We start from the raw sequence: 21583 nt of genomic DNA on the forward strand, positions 1-21583 counted from the left end.
AAGTTTGGAAACATTTTAAAGAAGTAAGCGATGGAAAATCAGTTAAAGCGGTATGCAGGTTTTGCAAGATGTCCTATATTACCCACGTTGATAGAATGGTCAAGCATTTAAGCAGCTCTACTATGTGCCCTGCCATAATTAAGGAAAAATTTAATTCAAATTCCAAAATTTCAACCTCTACAAAAAATCCCATAAATGTAGTCTGTAATACTTCTAGCTCTTACGAAGAAAAGGGTGAAATTATCGAGAATGATTATCAAATTGACAATATTTTGTCTTGTGACTCAAGAAAATTTGATTCCATTATCTCCAATCAATCTACAAACAAGGCGATTAAATGCAACTCAATCTTGTATAACCAGTTTTATAGAATTAATCCCAAAGAAAAAATTGAGCTAGATCAATTGTTTGCAAAGGCTGTATATGCGAGCAATTTACCTTTCCACATCTGAAAATCCCTACATCCAAGAATTCTTTAAAAAATTACGTCCTATTTACACTTTACCCAGGCGAAGGCAGCTGGCTGGTTATCTATTAGACAAAGCTTCAGGAGATATGTAGGCGAGAGTTGCAGATATAATAGATAAATCTCCTCACTTATCAATTGTATCAGATGGCTGGAGCAACATCAGAAACGAGAGTATTATTAATTTTATGGTGATGACGCCTGTTCCAGTATTCTACAAATTTTTAAATACTGAGAAAAATCGTCATACGGCAGATTATATTGCCAAGGAATTTAAAAATATAATTCATGAATTGAATCCGGTAAAAATATATTCTTTAGTTACTGATAATGCCGCTAACATGAAAGCAGCCTGGAGAATTCTAAAATCTGAATCTATTTATAATCATATACAATGTTATGGTTGTGCAGCGCATACTTTGCAGTTATTCTTTCACGATTTCGGACGATTAGTATTTTCCCGTAATAGGAATCAACATGGTATACCATCTACATTTTAGCCAAACAAGATGGGGATCGTCAATAAAATGTATTGAGCGAATACAAATATGTAAAAAGGCACTTAAAGCATCAGTTGTCGAAGAAGCTATATGTGATATCTGTCCTATAGAGATTACAAATAATATATTAGATGAAGAAATATTTTGGACAAAAAATTTAAAATTTTTAGATATACTTAAACCTTTAGCTACCTCATTGTTGAAAGTGCAAGGGGATAAATGTACCTTAGCTCATGTAAAAAACGAAATGCTTAATTTGGAAAAATACATAATACAATCATGCCATAATTCTATATTTTCTCTATCTGAAGAAAAAAAAATTAAAGTTATGTTTGAAAAGAGAAGAAATGATCTAAATACATGTGCCCACAATGCAGCTTATTTATTGGACCCTCAATATCAAGGGAAGCACCTTACTAGAATTGAATTTGATGAAACGTGTAATATGATACAAGAATTAGGTATTTTACAGGGTGATAATCAAAATATTTTAAGTGTTATAATAAATTTTAAAAGCGGCATATTTAATAGCCAAAATATGTGGAAAGTGGTAATTTCCATAAGAAACATCAGATTTCGGCCTCAAGTTGGTGGAATGCACTTTGCCTACCTTGCCCATTAAGAAAAGTAGCCAATATTTTATTAACATTTCCTAGTTCAACTTCTTCATCAGAAAGAAATTGGTCGGTTTGGGGAAATATTCATACGAAAAACAGAATCGTTTGAAGATTTCTACGATAGGAAAATTGGTAAGAGTATACCATAATTTAAGATTGATTAAAAATATTAGAGAAAATAATGATATTATCTATGAATCGGAACAAGACTCTTCTATGGAGGACGAAACAACTATAGAATGAATTAAAAAAATATTATGAAATTTAATGTTACATAGATTTATTATAATATTATATATATACAAAATAAAGTTAATAATGGCGTTAAAAACATTTATTTGAATTTGACCATATTTGACCGGTCAAATTTCGGTCAATTGACCGAATCATATGACAGGTCAAATGCACAACCATGATATTTATAATGGCTCAGTCATAGATATTTGTTCTTATTCCAGTTTGCTTCACATAATATTATTATTAGTTAATATAGTATTATAATGTGACTTTTTTTAAAATAAAATTTATTTTTTATTCAGAACAAAATGGGTACAGTGGGAATGGAACAGGAATCCATAAATGACTTTGTTTCTAGCTACTGATTTAAGTAAAGTAAAATAATTTTTATTTTCACTTTGTAGTAAATGAAGTATAACTGTTTAGCACTTGTGTGACAATAGGTCCCATTTAATCATTCATGTAACAAAAATACATATAACAATAAAAAAACATTTTTTTACAATTGTATTAAAATTATAAAAATATTCCTTATATAAACATTCTATACTATCCATTTTTTTTATGAATATATAACTTTTATTTATTTTTTAAAAAAAATATATATATTAAAAAAGAAATTTTGAATTATATATTTTTTTTCATATTATAGCATTTCATATGTCAATCACTTTTACGAATTTCTTTTATGACATTTGAAAAACTGATAAAATAATAAAATGTTAAGATTAATAGTAATATTTATAATCACTAAAATATAGTTTGTTTAATGCCTAAAATTTAAAATATATAAGCTTTAAATGAATTATTGAGATGTATCATATTTAATTTGCGGTTCATATAAAGCCTACATTGTTTTTCAAATTTTCTACTAGGCTATGAAGGGTTATGCGGCAGGTTACACTATCGGGTTTCTTGGCTAGTATAAATGAGAGCTGCATTATATCGGATTTTGAATCATGTCAATCAAAAGTCAATCACGTCTACATACATTAGTCAATTGGACAGTACCGCGAATACTTGTATCTGAGATACAAATAAGATACAAGATCTTTTTGTATCTTATACTCAGTATCTTTTTGACCTTTTAAATAAGATTCTAGTATCTGTATCTAAGATCCTTAATTCTGAAAAGAATCTTGTATTTTTTCCATTTTCTTGAAAGAAACAGATATAGATTCTTTTAATATTCATGTTTAAAAAATTTACATATCAAAGAATATAATCTTGTATTAATGTCCTTTCTTTTTTCCGCCATATTTTAAATATATTGACAACAAAAATCTGGAAAATTTAAAATTTACATTAAGATAAATAGATAAAAAAAAATTAACAACACCAAAATGAAATAAGTAAAGAATATATTTTACATATAAATGTAACTAAATTACAATTTTATGTGACATTTTTTAATTTGTAGGATGATTAACATTAATGATCGTGAAGAAGGTAGTGAAAATGAAATTATGGAGATGAACTCCTTTAAATCAAATCCCAAATTTAAAAATTTCATATTTGTAAAAACCTTGCTACAAAATTTCCTAATGATTAAATCATAGGGAAAACTGGCCAACCTGGGTAAACCTAGAAATAGCCATTAAACGGAGAAGAATTTAAGTCAAAAAAGACAATGCACATGCTAAATTCCAAACATGTACAAACAAAAAAATGATAAAGGGTTCAAAAAAATCATTTAAAAATTTTGTTAAACATTTTAAAATATATTATTTATATGATAATTTTATTTATGTTATAATATAATTATATATTTTTTTTTAATTAGAGATGACCTTTAGGCATTTATTTCCAATATAAGTTATATCTAAAAAAGCAGCGAAGAAAACCTGCAAACTCCACCACAATAAAAATATAATTCAACTTCATTTAATGCCATTAATGAAATAACACCAATAATTACACAAAATAAAATTGATAAGCTGATATGTGCTGTAATTGTTAAGGGGTTTAACCCTTTGAGCCTAGTTGAACAGCATGATTTTAATACAACGATGGAAGTATATATTAATATATAAATTTTAAAGGAGGACTTTGCAAAGTAGTATGGAGGAAAATTCTGAATCAAATAGATAGTTAAACAAGTATTTTAAAGGCTCAATCATATTTCCGTCCACGGCAGATTTGTGGTCTACAAAAACAGGTAGTTTTATGAGAATAGCAGCTCATTATTTTTTATGATTTTTAGAGATTACACGAGGAAACCTTTGAAAGCAATCAAGAGCCTTGTCATGGAAGAATGCCTGAAACACTTATTTGATAAAATTGCAGAGCTATTGGAAGAATATAGAATGGGATTTCTGATAAACTAGTTGTTACTGTTATGGATAATGCATCCAATTTTGTCAAGTCGATGCAAAATTAAATAATCTTGACAATGATTTTGGGGATGAGGATGACCTACTAGAATTTAATGAAAATTCAGTGATTAGTTACCGAACACGGGTATTGATAGATAAGAATAACCAATCGACATAATAAGGTTTTCGAGATGGAAGAAAGTTAGAGAATAATTGCTAGTGATTATGGAATGGGTTAAGGATGTTTATGATTGTATTATTATAATATTGTTATTAGATTAATTATGATTAATATTATTTGTATAAAAGGTTTATTTGATTGCAATAAAGAATAACATGAACCATGTTATATATGCTCCAGAAATCAATGATGGTTAGTACATAATTTTTTATTTAATCTTTCGATGAAATAAACAAAATAAGATTAAGCAGACACAAGTGTACCTGCCACACTTTATTCTTAATTACCAAGCAATACCAAACTCAAGGAATCTTTGAAGGATTCACTTTAGAGTAATGGGAAAATGTATATAATTATGAAATGCATGTGGAAGGCCCAAATCTTTTGAAAAGATAAGTAAGATAATGCATAACCAGGTGGAATTGTCTATACGATAGTTTGACTACATAGTTAAAATATAAATCACATTTAAATTTATTTATTATTTGAAACAATTCATTGTCCCATTTTTAAAGAAAAGGATATTATTTATGAAATTCTAAGGTATTAAAAGCCCAGTATCAATTGCATTAGACAAACTACAAGGGTAGTGTAGTATATTTTATGAGGAATTAGTGCGCCCATTATTTTTGTGGTAAAAAAAGACTTATTTAAAAATTCAAGTTTACAATATTGTCTTGTCTACCTTTGTTAAAAGCTTTCCAAGATGGTATGAGTAAAAGATTTGGGATATTTTCCTATGATGAATATAATGAGGCTTTTTTGACATCATTATCACATCCATATTTAAAGAACTTATGGACTGAGTCGGATGATAAAAAATACACTTTCAAAATATATTATTAGAAGAAGCCTTAAATTTAGTATCAGTAGCATAATATCAAGATCAAACTTTAACACCTATAGATTTAATATCTAATAAAGAAAATAATGATTACTTTTCTTTTGGTAAAACAAAAGTAGCAGAATTCAACAGTACAAATAACATTTAGCTAGAGATTTTAAAGTCAAAATTCATAAGAAATGCTAATTTATTATCCTTCCATTAACCCTTTCATTCACGCTAGGACAAAATATAACCCACCACATTTTTCAAATTTTTGCATAATAGTACAAAATTTAACCCACCTAAAATGTATTAATTATTTTTATATATCTTTAACATTATTTTTTTAAATAAAAAAAATAAAAGATGTTTATTTAATATTTAAAAAAAAATATCGTTTGCCATATTGAGATTTACTCATATTCTTTCCCAAATTTTTCCCAAATCGATATTTTGAAAAATTCATATTTCTAAAAGTATTTAATTTGTTATTGTAATATTTTATACATATATTACTTCAACATTGATTTATATATAATGCGACCTGTTTTTAATAATTATATTATTTATAATGGGTTTCAATCAGGGTTGTGCATTTGACCGGTCAAATACAATTCGGTCAATTGACCGATATTTGACCGGTCAAATATGGTCAAATTCAAATAAATGTTTTTTACACCAATATTAACTTTATTTTGCATTTATATAATATTATAATAAATCTATGTATAATAATAAATATCATAATATTTTTTAATTCATTCTATAGTCAATGTTTCACCCTCCGTGGCAGAGTCTTGTTCCGATTCATATTCAATATCATTATTTTCTTTAATATTTTTAATCAATCTTAAATTATGATACACTCTTACTAATTTTCCTGCTGTAGAAGCCTTTAATCTATTTCTGTTTTTCGTGTGAATATTGCCCCAAACCGACCAATTTCTTTCAGAAGAAGAAGTCGAACTAGGAAATGTTAGTAAAATATTAGCGACTTCTCTTAATGGGCAAGGTGGGCAAAATGCATTCCACCAACTTGAGGCCGAAATTTGATTGTTTCTTATGGAAGTTACAACTTTCCACATATTATGGCTATCTTCTGAAATTTACTATATTAGTCAAAATATTTTGATTATCACCACCTTGTAAAATACCCAATTCTTGTATTATATTATGCTTCATCAAATTCAGTATTAGTAAGATGCTCCCCTTGATATTGGGGGTCCAATAAATAAGCAGCATTGTGTGAGCACATGTATTTAGATCAGTTTTTCTCTTTTCAAACATAAACTTAATTTTTTTTTCTTGAGATGGAGAAAATATAGAATCATGGCATGATTGTATTATGTGTTTTTCCAAATTAAGCATCTCGTTTTTTACTTGGGCCAAAGTACATTTATCCCCTTGCACTTTCAACAATGAGGTAGCTAAAGGTTGGAGTATAGCTAAAAATTTTAAATTTTTCGTCCAAAATTCTTCGTTTAATATATTATTGGTAATTTCTATGGGACAAATATCACAAACAGCTTCTTCAACAACTGATGCTTTTAGAGCTTTCTTGCATATTTGAATTTGCTCCATACATTTTATTGACGATGCCCATCTTGTTTGGGCAATTGTACTTAATGTAGATGGTATGCCATGAAGATTCTTATTACGGGAAAATACTGCAGCTGGTATGTGTTTATTCTTGAAAAATTTAACAATTTTTTTAATTATTGAAATATGGTCACTGAAGGCGTTCAATCGTTCAAAATCGTTAAAGAATAACTGCAATGTATGCGCTGCACAACCATAACATTGTATATGATTATAAATAGATTCAGATTTTAGAATTCTCCAGGCTGCTTTCATGTTAGCGGCATTATCAGTAACTAAAGAATATACTTTTACCGGATTCAATTCATGAATTACATTTTTAAATTCCTGGGCAATATAATCTGCCGTATGGCGATTTTCCTCAGTATTTAGAAATTTGTAGAACACTGGAACAGGCGTCATCACCATAAAATTAATAATACTCTCGTTTCTAATGTTGCTCCAGCCATCTGATACAATTGATAAGTAAGGAGCTTTAGCTATTATATCTGCAACTCTCACCTCCATATCACCTGACGCTTTGTCTAGAAGATATCCAGCCAGCTGCCTTCTCCTGGGTAATGTGTAAATAGGACGTATTTTTTTAAAAAATTCTTGGATGTAGGGATTTTCAGTGATGTGGAAAGGTAAATTGCTCGCATATACAGCCTTTGCAAACAATTGATCCAGCTCATTTTTTTCTTTTGGATTAATTCTATCTATGAAACCGGTTATACAAGATTGAGATTTATATTTAATCGCCTTGCTTGTAGATTGATTAGAAATAAGGAATCAAATTCTCCTGAGTCACAAGACAAAATATTGTTCATTTGATAATCATTCTCACTAATTTCACCCAATTCTTCATTAGAGATAGACTTAGAAGTATTACAAATTACATTTGTGATATTTTTTGTAGAGGTTGATATTTTGGAATTTGAATAAAATTTTTCCTTAATTATAACAGGGCACATAGTACAGCTGCTTAATAAATGTTTGACCATTCTATCAACGTGGGTGATATAGGACATCTTGCAAAACTTGCACACCGCTTTAACTGATTTACCATCGCGTACTTCTTGAAAATGTTTCCAAACGTGATGCTTTGGTTTGACCATAATCCCTAATATATTAAAATTTAACAAAAAATGATTTTGATTATTGTAAAGTTAATCAATCTTAACTATTTTATAATTATTGACCAATTATTCCAATAATTTCTTAATATTATAAATATAATATAATAAACTTTTTACCAGAATTGAATAATATTCCGTAAATCTGACCAGAACAATTAAAATGAAAATTAATTTTAAAAACCAAATATAGCAAGTGTAAGTAAAACAAATGAGAATTAATATAATTTATATTCGGCTAAATATTAAATAAAATTCAAATTTATTAAAAAATAAGAATGAAAAAATTATATTATGATTATAATAAATGGGGTATTTTTATTTTTTTTAAGAAAAATGAATTGAAAAAAATAAAGAAGGCGAGAAACGGCAATGATTAGGCAAAAAAATAACTAAAAATATTACTATATTTAGAAAAATTACATATTTATATTTTAATAAAAAAATAATAAGATTGATAAACATGCTTTTAATGCATACTAGTTAATTATATCAAAATATTTATTCGCCATTAATATTTTAGAGTATTTGACCGTATTTGACCAGTCAAATACTCCTCCGGTCAATTGACCAGTCAGACATGCCAACCCTGGTTTCAATGGATTATGCAGAAGCCGTCAATTGATGAAAGGATATCAGTTCAGATTATAATAAAAAATCCTCTGAATTACCTTGTTTTATTATATACTACCAAATATTGGGAAAATGATCCTTGATTAATTCCTTCAACACTTATTGACTTTAATAAACATGGACCGAAAAATATCGGAGATGCTGTAACTTCATAAAATAATTCGATTATTTGTATCTGATTTTATGGAATTTTGGACATTTCAAACTAATTTATATGCAACCCAAAGTATGAAACGTTAAAGTAAATATTTTTTCCCCAAAGTACTTATAGTTATTATTACCAGGGTTGTACATTTGACCGGTCAAATTCAAATAAATGTTTTTTAGGTCATTATTAACTTTATTTTGTATATATATATTATAATAAATCTATGTAACATTTAATTTCATAATATTTTTTTTAATTCATTCTATAGTTAGTTCGTCCTCCATAGAAGAGTCTTGTTCCGATTCATAGATAGATAATATCATTATTTTCTCTAATATTTTTAATCAATCTTAAATTATGGTATACTCTTACCAATTTTCCTGTAGTAGAAATCTTCAAACGATTCTTTTTTTCGTATGAATATTTCCCCAAACCGACCAATTTCTTTCTGATGAAGAAGTTGAACTAGGAAATGTTAATAAAATATTGGCTACTTTTCTTAATGGGAAAGGTAGGCAAAGTGCATTCCACCAACTTGAGGCCGAAATCTGATGTTTCTTATGGAAATTACCACTTTCCACATATTTTGGCTATTAAATATGCCGCTTTTAAAATTTATTATAACACTTAAAATATTTTGATTATCACCCTGTAAAATACCTAATTCTTGTATCATATTACACGTTTCATCAAATTCAATGCTAGTAAGGTGCTCCCCTTGATATTGAGGGTCCAATAAATAAGCTGCATTGTGGGCACATGTATTTAGATCATTTCTTCTCTTTTCAAACATAACTTTAATTTTTTTCTCTTCAGATAGAGAAAATATAGAATTATGGCATGATTGTATTATGTATTTTTCCAAATTAAGCATTTCGTTTTTTACATGAGCTAAGGTACATTTATCCCCTTGCACTTTCAACAATGAGGTAGCTAAAGGTTTAAGTATATCTAAAAATTTTAAATTTTTTGTCCAAAATATTTCTTCATCTAATATATTATTTGTAATCTCTATAGGACAGATATCACATATAGCTCCTTCGACAACTGATGCTTTAAGTGCTTTTTTACATATTTGTATTCGCTCCATACATTTTATTGACGATCCCCATTTTGTTAGGCTAAATGTACTTAATGTAGATGGTATACCATGTTGATTCCTATTACGGGCAAATACTAATCGTCCGAAATCGTGAAAGAATAACTGCAAAGTGTGCGCTGCACAACCATAACATTGTATATGATTATAAATAGATTCATAGAATTCTCCAGGCTGCTTTCATGTTAGCGGCATTATCAGTAACTAAAGAATATACTTTTACCGGATTCAATTCATGAATTATATTTTTAAATTCCTTGGCAATATAATCTGCCGTATAACGATTTTTCTCAGTATTTAAAAATTTGTAGAATACTGGAACAGGCGTCATCACCATAAAATTAATAATACTCTCGTTTCTGATGTTGCTCCAGCCATCTGATACAATTGATAAGTGAGGAGATTTATCTATTATATCTGCAACTCTCGCCTACATATCTCCTGACGCTTTGTCTAATAGATAACCAGCCAGCTGCCTTCGTCTGGGTAAAGTGTGAATAGGACGTAATTTTTTAAAGAATTCTTGGATGTAGGGATTTTCAGTGATGTGGAAAGGTAAATTGCTCGCATATACAGCTTTTGCAAACAATTGTTCTAGCTCAATTTTTTCTTTGGGATTAATTCTATCTATAAAACCGATTATACAAGATTGAGAGTTGCATTTAATCGCCTTGTTTGTAGATTGATTGGAGATAATGGAATCAAATTTTCTTGAGTCACAAGACAAAATATTGTCAATTTGATAATCATTCTCAATAATTTCACCCTTTTCTTCGTCAGAGCTAGAAGTATTACAGACTACATTTATGGGATTTTTTGTAGAGGTTGAAATTTTTGAATTTGAATTAAATTTTTCCTTAATTATGGCAGAGCACATAGTACAGCTGCTTAAATGCTTGACCATTCTATCAACGTGGGTAATATAGGACATCTTGCAGAATACTGCTTTAACTGATTTTCCATCGCGTACTTCTTTAAAATGTTTCCAAACTTGATGCTTTGACCATAATCCCTAATATATAAAAATTTAATTTAAAAAAATTTTGATTATTGTAAAGTTAATCAAACTTAATTTTTTATAATTATCTCTAATTATTTCAATAATTTGGTTTAATATTATAATATAATATAATAAAATATATAACATTTTACCAGAATTGAATAAATTATTTTGTAAATCTGACCAGAAAAAATTAAAAGAAAATTAATTTTTATATTCAAATGTAGCAAGTGGAAGTAAAATAAATGAGAATTAAATATAATTTATACTGGGCGAAATATTAAATAAATTTAAATTCATAATAAACCATGACTTAGCTAAATTATTGTATTTATTTATTTTAGTAACAAAAAAAATTCTTTTGTTTTGGATTATTTATGATGCAAGTATATTTTAAAATAAATTGTAACTTAATAAGATTGATAAACATGCTTTTAATGCATACTAGTTAATTTATCAAAATATTTATTCTCTAATAATATTTTAGAAATTGACCGACATGCCAACCCTATTATTACAGATTTAAATCTGCCAATATTTTTGAAATTGGAGTAATTTTTTTACCGATAAACATGCTAATGAGGATGAAAGAAATACCAGCCTTCCGGGATTATTGGAGAATAATGTCCGATTTCGAAGATTAATAAAGCCAAACTAATGCCTGAAAATACATTTGAATAGCTGCTTATCCATAACCATACAAACAATGATAATACTTTGGCTCCTAAAAGCGAATCTTTTGATTTCGATTTATAAAATTTGACCTTGTATGACTATGAAAAACTTTAGGAGTGGTATGCTGACAAAAATGAATAATCTAATAAAAAAAAAGTGCCTTTAGAGATTAGATGTCAAAGAAGAAGATATTCTCATCATTGTTCAACAATTATCGATGAACATCGTTCAGATTTGTGGCGTTATGTCTCTCTTAAAATCGAAATTGTTTTAAACCGTATCATGAATAATAAATATACTTATTTGCACAGTGGGATAGCAGATGCCCCACTTTAATTTTTGTAATAACTTATGAAATATTTTTTATATTTAAAAATAAAATTATAACGAAATTATATGAGATTTTTGCAATATATTTCCATTATTTTCAATAAAAAATTTTATCTGTGCAAAATCGGACTTTTTAGTAAATTTTTGTGCAAGAAAGGGTTAAGGAGGTTTTTTAAAATTACTAAGTTTTTTAGTTTTGGCTCAATTATAAATAAGCTGAAACGGCAGATGATAAATTGTAAAATTTGCTTATCTTAAAAAATAATGAATTAATTTAATATTTTAAATACTCTTTTGCAAATTAATATTTCAACTCCCATTAAAAATACCAGAATCCTATCCTGTCGATGCTATGAGAGGGCTAAAAGAAATATTAAAATGCATATTATTATAATTTAGCTGCAAATCACGGCCCGGCCCGTACCGGGCCCGAGGGATGGGGTCTATTTTAAAAAAATAATTTGGATTCGGGCCGGGCCAGGCTTGAAAAATTAGGCCAGATGCAGATCATTATTGTTGTAATCCAAAGAAACTCCGTATCTTTTTTTGTGTTCTGTATTTATTTTTAATTTTTTTTGTAAAATTAAATTCTCGTAGAGATATAAATCCGCTCTAACCAAGCGGTGTGGCATATGCCGTTCTTTGGGGGGAGGGGGTCTACATAAAGGAAAGTAGGTCCGTAAATTCGGAATAACCCAGCGATGCAACGCATGGCGCTCTATTTTTTGGGAGGGGGGTCTACATAAAGTAACTTAGAAATCCGCTTTAACCCAGCGGTGCGGCGTATGCCTAATCATTTTTGTTTGATGTTTTGTGTCTCCAAGTAAATTAACTTAGGACTAAAATCCGTTCTAACCAGCGATGCGGCGAAGGCTGTACGTATTTTACACTTTAAATTTTTTTGAGGACGTAAATCCGCCCTGATCCGGCGGTGAGGTGGTAGCAGTATTTAAGCGGGGAGAAGTGTTGTGTTTATTACAATATGTTATGGAATTTTCTTCACTAAAAATTCTTTTATAATACTACTTCTTTCAAAGCCTCCTACATTGTTTGTCATTTTGTCCCCTTTGTCCATTATTATTCTTCACTTTGTTTTACTCGAATTGGTAAATTATAAATACCTTGTTATTATATTTTTTCACTAGAAACTGGTCCCTACATTGTTTGTCATTTTATCTCCCCTTTGTCCATCATTATCCAATACTTTGCCACGAAATTGTAAATGATAAAAAAAACTTGTTTTTATATTTTATTCACTTGAAACTGGTCCTAGCTTGTTTTAAGGATGGCCGATGTGTATTAAATCTTTACAAAAAGAGAAAAAAATATGCAAAATCTGGAAGTAAAAATTATGATGTATTTTATTTTTGACACATTTGATTTTACTTATTTGGAATGAATCATTTGATATTTTCGATTACGACGACCATTTTTAATTAAAGAAAATGTACTAAATTGCTATATAACACATGCGTTAATTAAAATGTTGTTTTCTTCATTCTGTGCGACCCGCGACTGGAGTTAGGTATGATGACTAAAATGAAACCTCGTCCCCCCACTCTCCAACAATCCCGGACCATCGAATTCCATCGATCTCTCCATCTCCCCGGTGGTAGAAATGCCAACGTTCTTAGCTCCAACTATTTCAATTATTATAATTAACCCTTCATTTAAATATTTTATTAATTATTGTAAATATTCATTATCATTATATGCGTAATGGTCTTCACCTATAAATAATAAAAATTGTGTTTTATAAACTATTCTAATTTAATTGGTAATTTTATAAAAGTATCTTGTATTTAAGATACTATCATTTAATAAAATATATGTATCTTTTATCGTGTATCTTTTTGATATTTTGAATAAGATACTAGTATCTGTATCAAAGATCCATTTTTTATAAAGAATCTGTATCTAGATTCTTCCGGAGGACCTGTCCAACGCGTGACTTTCCACACAATTCAAAATGTTTTTATTAAGTCATGACGATTTAAAATCCCATATTATGATGCAGCCTAATAGTAGTTGAAATTGCGCGATTTTTACACATATAGAATATCAAATAATGAATTACATATGATATCGTTCAAATTAGCGTGATTCTACCATTGTCAAATATATTATTTTATATATTTCAATATTGCCTCAATTTTAACAAGTTGTGAATGATTTTATTTCGCTTGAATCTAGTGTTGTTAAACGGCTCCATTTAAAAAAAAGGCTAAACCGGTATTTTAACCAAAATATTACGCAAACCTGGAGATTTAGCTCATTGATAGTATTGCATTAGCCGTTTTTAAAAATCGAGCCGTTTAGCAATAGTACTTGAATCGCAATTGCTTAATCTGTAAGCACCATGACAATGCATTCATGCAAGAAGAGTTTTCGTGTTAATCTTAGCAAATATTAAAAAATTAATGAAAATTAGCATTTGAGAAGCTAAAATGCTCCAGTTAGGAAAGCGCGTAGCCAGGAATTTTCAATGAGGGGGGGGGGTAACTTTTTTTATATTAAAATGTATCACAAAATCTCAAGAAAGGCTGATCGTTATTATTTCTTGGTTTTTTAAGTTGTAATATAATAAAATTCGCGATTTTCATAACTTCAGCTAAATCCATTTATTTGCAAAATAATTTATTAATACATACCAATGAAAAAAATCGCAGTCATATTAAATCTAATAATGTATCAGTTTCACATGAAATATCTCTTTCGGGTGATCCTGCTATTTTTCCATGGGCATACAAAATGGCTTCTCTTCTAGATTTAAAAAATGTTGTAACAGCTTTATGTCGAAGGCTCCATCTTGTTAAGCAGGCTTTGGTCTTTCTTTCTGTATCACAAGAAATATCAGAAATAATTATATTCAGCAAAATTCTGTCTATTTGGATATCTGAACATTTCATACATTCTAGAAATTTTCATAGTTATTAGTAGATATAAATTAAATAGAATTTCTTTTGGTTGATAAATTTTGTTATATCCATACGTGTTTAAGGTTTAAAAAATGTGAAATAAACTTAAAATTTTCGTGAGATAAAATATTAATATACAAGAAATTAATATTTAAATTAATTTTAACTTTTTACTAATATTTAGAATAGAATATAATGTATTTGAAATAGCATACTTTGCAATTTCACAATTCATGAAGCCTTTTATATTTTTCATAATTCTTGCTACAGAGATGAGGGTGGGGATTTTTCCTTCTCTCTCCCAGCCCCAGCTGGCTAAACGCCTGAGCCTTAAACTTTTTCAAAAAATTTTGCCACAGAGGGGCATTTCTCCCCTTCTCCCTCTCCCGCTGGCTACGCGCATGCAGAGGTCACAGCCCAAGATAAACTTAGTATAACAAAATATCTAAAATTTTAAAAAAATATCGAGATACAATTTATCATCTCTGAATTTTGTGATAGATAAATACATCAAAATTAATTCGGTAATTTTTTATATTATGGTGACGATTAGAGATCCTTAAAGCCCGAACCGTTAAGAATTCTTGCACACCAGATCTGGCCCGGAAATTTTTTAAATACAAATCGTTCGACACATTAAATTTTTTTTAGACTCATTAAAGTTTTACGAAAAGTCAGGCCCAGTCAATTAAAACTTAATGAAAAGTCCGAGCTGGCTTGTTAAATTTTTTCGTATAAATTTTCAGGCCCTCATATTTTTAATATATATCAATTTTAATTTCTAGTGTCAATTAAGGTTCTTATATCATTCCTTTATAGCTATCTATTTCTATACCAACCAGTGGATACTACAAAGTGGTGGGATGGAGGGTATGAGGCAACTGCTTTTTAAAATAAGAATGATGCAATAAAAATTATTAAAATTAATAATTGAAGGGATGTGAACCCGAACCCGGGTTTAGGAAATTAAAAATTGTTTTGTTAGGCATTTTGAAACACAGAACAAACAGAGACCGATTTAAGAACAACTCATTAACCCCGTGGTAAAATGGACCTGGGGCAGGGTCGGACCCCACTTAGAAAATTGGTTTCGATAAAGTTCCTGTTTTGAAAATTTCCATTAAATTAAATATAAAATTCTTAAACCCGGGTTCAGGTTCACATCCCTCTCATAAATTATCCGGTCTGATTAAGGCTTTAGAAAGGGCCAGGCTTTGCAGATCTTTAGTGCCAATATCTTTATCTCTATAATTCCAACATCATCTTATATTAAAGTGATTTTAATTTTCAAATTAGTCCAAAATGAAAATGTATTATAGAAATTTTTTTCTTTAAAAATTATATAAATTATTTACCATCTCGATACCCATTATCGTTGCTCCCATCTTTACCAGAATCATGTAAGGATAATTTAGAGGGCAGAGTCGCTTCAATAATTTCCATTATAAACTTATCTATAAGATCATCTAAATTTGGATGTAAAATGTTTAGAAAAATAATTATTGTCATTTAAGAATATCTTTATTTTATTCATTCTATTTTAAATTTCCTTCATCAATCTTACTTGATTCTTATTCAAATTTAATTCCTATAATTTAAATCCTTCAAATATTCTTCCTGGTTCAATAACAATTATTTCCTTAAAAACTAAAAAAAATTAACATACCTTTAGATTTATTTATTTTTGTGAGCTCACCTTCATCACCCAACTCTGATTCTGAGCTAGATGCGTCAAATATGGCTTTAAGAATATCTTCTGAAACAGCTGACTGGTATTGCTGATCGATAGCCATATGTTTCTATAACAAGTGTAAAGATAGTATAAAAAAAAATTATATTGAAAAATAAAATTATATCGAATTTAAATTTATGACGTTTCCTTAGGCAGGGAACCTGGATGATTTGTTTTAACAAATGTAATATATCTTCTGTGTGGAGTTATTAAGAGGCTATATTATTTTTTTAGACAACCAACCAATTCAAAATCATCAAACTTAAAAATTTGAAAATCCGATTGAACATTAAATCAATTTTCCAAAATCGTCACTTTTTTCATTTTATTCTTTTTTGTACTGTCAGAATCATCGGATTCAGAACGCGCATCATATTCCTGAACCCATTTGCCCTTTTCCTCGTTAGGGTTAGCGAATTCGCTAGGTAAAATGTGCGAAGTTTCCGTGTTTTGAGTTGGGAAGGGTAGATTTTGAAAAGAAGGCAGAGAAGAGTGGGGATCAGTAACCAAGGACGTGTTCAAAGCAGCTTTTTGGATTTGAAATTAAAATAATTATTTATAATGCGAAAAAAATAAAGATATAAAATTCCAAGATATTTTTATGTATGTTAATGGGGTGGCACAGCTAGGGAGGATCTCAGAGCAACACGTTATTACAACTTGGTGGCGATGAATGATAATTATTAAATAAATACGAATTTCGGATTAAAAGGAGAAATAGGTATATTTATTAGATGTAAAAGGAGGGGGTGGGGTATGACTAAATACTAATACCTTATTGGTCGACTGTTTCGATTTCTATCACAAATATTCCATTTAAATCCCTAATTTATGAGGGTGATTGTTGAAAAATATTATTTTTATAGTTTAATATAAAAATTATTAATTTTAAATTATACGTGTGCATGGATTATTTGTTATTTGTGCATCATGCTTTACGAATGATAAAATACCCTATATTGATTTGAATGATGAAAAATTATTTGCCTAATAATAGCATTTTCATATTTTAATCAAATTATTAAAAGTAATTAGCAATATTTGTTTATTCATATCCCTCAAGCGTTCGTTAAGTTCCTATTAGAAGGTAAGTGTTTATAATAACTATTTCCAACAAAATTTAAGAATTTTTTTTTGGTTTTTGATATTATTAAAATAAAAAAGTTCGAATAGAAACGGATAATAATTATTCGAATAATATAATCACTCGGTTTTAATATTAATAGTTCATCTATCTGATCCGATTCTTATTTTCGTAGACCTATCTTGAGATATTCATGTTTAAAATAAACGATTAACTAACCAAACAACATTATAAAAAATAAATGATTATTATTTCCATTTGTTTTATTTCGTTTTCATTTTTTCAAAATTCTTTCCTATTTTGACCTTTTAAACCCTATTTAAAATATTAAGAATCAGTTTAACCCATTAATGGTCAAGATTTTTCTAGTGGATAAAAATGCTCAATTTTTTCAAATTATATTGATTAATGCTCAAATATGATATTCTAAAAAAATCAGCCGAAAAAAATAATCCTAAATAGAAAATCTAGCCTGGTGCATATCTGCACCGTTAACCATTAAGAGGTTAAAAAAGATAAAAATTTTATATAATACTTAAAGATCAAAAAACAACAAAAATCTTTATTCTTTTTTTGTAATTTATAATAAAAAACAAGAAAATGCTTATATATTATGAAAATTCTTGAAACATTTAATATGAAGTGCGATTTGACATGTTTGGCACATATATCTTGAGTGCAAATGGCAATATCTACATTTTCGTCTTTTTCCATCTATAATTTTGGATAAATAATGTCCGAATCAGTTGGGTTTTCACTCTGTAATGCAAACTGGCTGGCGTGCCCTGTACTTAAATTTTTTTCAATTTTTACTGGTGTTCGAAGGAGGTAGTTAGTAACTTCTCGTCTAAATGTAAGCAAACTCTTCTTGTCATCTCGATTCACGAATTTACCAAAGTTACATCGATAAATTGGTGAATATTGGCCACCACCATTTTTTTCCTCTTTTTTTATTCTATAAGTAGATATAATGAGATTATCATACAGATCAACTCCACCCATGTGTTTGTTATAAGCATATCATATTTGGCTGAGGAATTAATATTTTAGAAAATATTTTCTTAATACCTTGAAACATTAGAAAGCAAAGAGTAGTGTGGCATGTCGATGCAACGGTTACCACCGAATTATCATTCCAACGAACTACAAATATTTCGTTTGATTTTTCGAACCTATAATCATAATATCCTTTTTCTTTTTTTGCTACAACCTTTATAGATTCAACTGGGCAATGCTCTATTCTATTGTCCCTCACAGTTCCAGTTGCAAAATATCCCATTGTTTTAAGTATGACAAAAGTTTAAATGAGGTAAAGCAAAATATATTTTGATAATTTGGTTTTTGTAATGCTTTTAATAATTTTATAATTACACTTCCACCTAATAAATATTCATATTTATTTTGGCTTTTTCCTTGATATATATTAAATGAGAATACATAACCGTCGGAAGAGACCAATATCCATGATTTGTATCCGAATCTTATTGGTTTTCCTTTTATGAACATTTTGCAAGAATGTCTTCCTCGATATGGTATCATCTGTTCACCTATTGATAAATGATGTTTGAAAATTCCGAATTGTTGAAATTTATTATTCAATATATTAATGTAAGGCCTAACTTTATAAAATCTATCATATATATCTATTTCAGTATTGTCTACCAAATGAATATTATATTTCAATTTCGAAATTATAATTGGGTCATTGTATTCCGGATTATTGGAATAGAAGATATATCGCTATCATTTCTAGTAAATAATAGATTTCCAATAAATCTTTTAATATCTTGTATAGTTATGCATTTGTTAGGTCTATTCATTTGTTTTGCATAAATATTACTTTGTTCTACAATTAGGGAATATAAGTCTTCGTCGAAAATTAAAGAAAATATAACTGATGGACCTTTACCTTGTAAATCATTTTCATGTTTTATTCCATATTCCTCTTACCCATTGAAAGGCCTTGAAGAATATATTGCATTTGTTTTTCTCCATTTTAAATTGTGAGAAATTCGAGAATAGCTTTATGTAGAAGATAGTTCTGGAAGGTCGTCATCAACTGAATTATGAATTTCCTCCAGCTGTATCTGAAGGCAAAGCTACGTCATTTGTCAAGTCACTTTCGTCGAAATCTTCTTCATCACTAATTGCAGAGGGGTTTGGAGGAATTATAACTATATCTCTTTCTTCAATTGGTTCCTCTTCAAAAAGTTGAGCAAGCGCTTGTGTTCAATTGTCAGAAAACGATTCATTTAAAAATTTTATTAAAAATTACATATTTAGACAAATTATTTTCGTAGAATCTTGATTTTTAATTAGTCATCTATTATTTTGATAATTTTGATTGAATTGACAAAACAGGTGCATAATAAGAAAAAATTAAATAAATTTAAAAATAAAATGTTCAGCAAGGAAGAGATTACAAATAATTTAAAATTTTTATGAATATTTATGAACCGAATATTTGCGAATAATTTCATACAATTTTTTTTTCAAATTTTCAGGGGGCTCAAACTACCCCCCACCCCTCCTCCCCTTAGTGACGGGTTTTAAGTATAATATAAAAAATTATAATTTATTATGTTAAATTTGATTTTTTTGTATTTTATAAAATAATTTATACTGCTAGATGGTTAACGGTGTATATATGCACCAGTCAACTTTATGTGGTTACCTATTAAAATTTTAATTATTTAAAAATTCAAAAATGATTGATAAATATTGATATATCTAAAAAGAAATGCACACTAGTTTTCATCGAAATAATTCCATAATATGCTCGTGAGATCACTTAAAGAATTTTGCATTTTAGACCTCATAAATTTGAGGGCTTCTTAGGGACATAAAAAAATATTTTTTTCATATTTTTTCTTCCAGTTTTGAAGTACAATGTCTGAACTATATAAAAACCTTATTTATTATATTTTAAAATAAAAACTACTATATTTAAATATGATATATAGGAGGTGGTGCATATATGCACCGTTAACCAGTAAAACAACCTTTATTAAACACTTCGATTTCTTTGATTCCTTGATTTCCGACGTTTTGTAAATCTTCTCCCACATATTTGACCCCGAATCTTTTGCAAACGATAGGGTCGGGATGCCAATCACTGATGATACGTGTCAATCCTAAACCGAATTGCTTAGATTCTATCAAACGCGCCAAGGCCGCTTCTTCCTCGTTTTCCTAGAGAAAATTTGGAACATATATTTTTAGAATAAATGATACTTGACAATTAAATATCCCTAAATCTCAAATTTTCCATAATGGGCATCATTGGACTGTATAGTTTACCTTGCCTATAGGGATGTTATTAATTAAGCGAGAATTAGAAGTCACAATAGGTTTGCGATTAGGTTGCGACATTAATCTGTTCTTCCATCAGTGTGCAAAGATGCTATCTAGATATAAACAGAATTCTCAATTCAAATGGTATCGTCCTTAACTTTTACTCCTTAGCATGATTTTAACATGTATTACTGGTTTGGTTTCCACTTCAACAATAAATATCAATCGTTATTTCAACAGGGAATCACAAGTCCAATAATTATTTCGAATTTTCATTCAGATTCACATTTTACAGATATTCAGAACCTAAATTTTAAGAATTTTTAAAATCAAAAGAGTAAAAAAATCTTGACCTACCTGTATTATAACAATACAAAAAAATACAGATCGTAGCAATTTAGATATTGGATTCCCTCTTCCTATTTAGAAGTGTTTTATTTTAAAAACACTTGTCATAAAATAATTATGTTTTTCAAAGTATAATTTCCGATTCAATACACAAAAATGGTGTATACTTATTAGATATCCGGTGCCACCGGCTAGGTAAAAATTCGACCCGGGCATATCACATTTGTTATATTTAATAACTTATTATTGTATAGATGTCATAATACATATGTTTTAAATTGAAAAATAAATTCCTTGACCTTTACATTTCTATCTGCCCGAAGTCTGTCCAACCTCCCCCCCCCCACCCCGTTCAAGTAAAGGCTAACTCAATATTTTATTCAGAAAATGCTACGCAAAATTGAGGACTCTGCTTAGAGATGGCACAAAGGTTTGGACATCTATTAGCGAAATCTCGGGCCTAAGC

At 28.8% G+C, this 21583-nt stretch overlaps 1 protein-coding gene across 4 annotated transcripts in view; it reads right to left on the reverse strand.

Annotated features, from left to right (window-relative positions):
- The window catches only part of LOC135929153 (G patch domain-containing protein 1-like), a 56742-nt gene that overhangs the window by 1943 nt on the left and 33216 nt on the right, over positions 1–21583 (reverse strand). The window contains exons 14-18 of one of the 4 annotated variants that reach the window (XM_065465891.1): positions 20478–20667; positions 16707–16918; positions 16356–16458; positions 16015–16125; positions 10597–10748 (exon numbers count right to left, since the gene is read on the reverse strand). In XM_065465891.1, coding sequence (XP_065321963.1) covers positions 10711–10748; positions 16015–16125; positions 16356–16458; positions 16707–16918; positions 20478–20667 — 654 coding nt within the window. In that variant the 3' untranslated portion in view covers positions 10597–10710. Of the gene's footprint in view, positions 1–10596; positions 10749–16014; positions 16126–16325; positions 16459–16706; positions 16919–20477; positions 20668–21583 lie in introns of those variants that run through there. The other 3 variants (XM_065465816.1, XM_065465753.1, XM_065465706.1) reach the window with 3 other exon arrangements.

This window comes from Gordionus sp. m RMFG-2023, chromosome 1 (genome assembly GCF_954871325.1).
Source record: "Gordionus sp. m RMFG-2023 chromosome 1, tfGorSpeb1-WG-v2, whole genome shotgun sequence".
In the NCBI taxonomy this organism is placed as follows: Eukaryota; Metazoa; Nematomorpha; class Gordioida; order Chordodea; family Parachordodidae; genus Gordionus; species Gordionus sp. m RMFG-2023.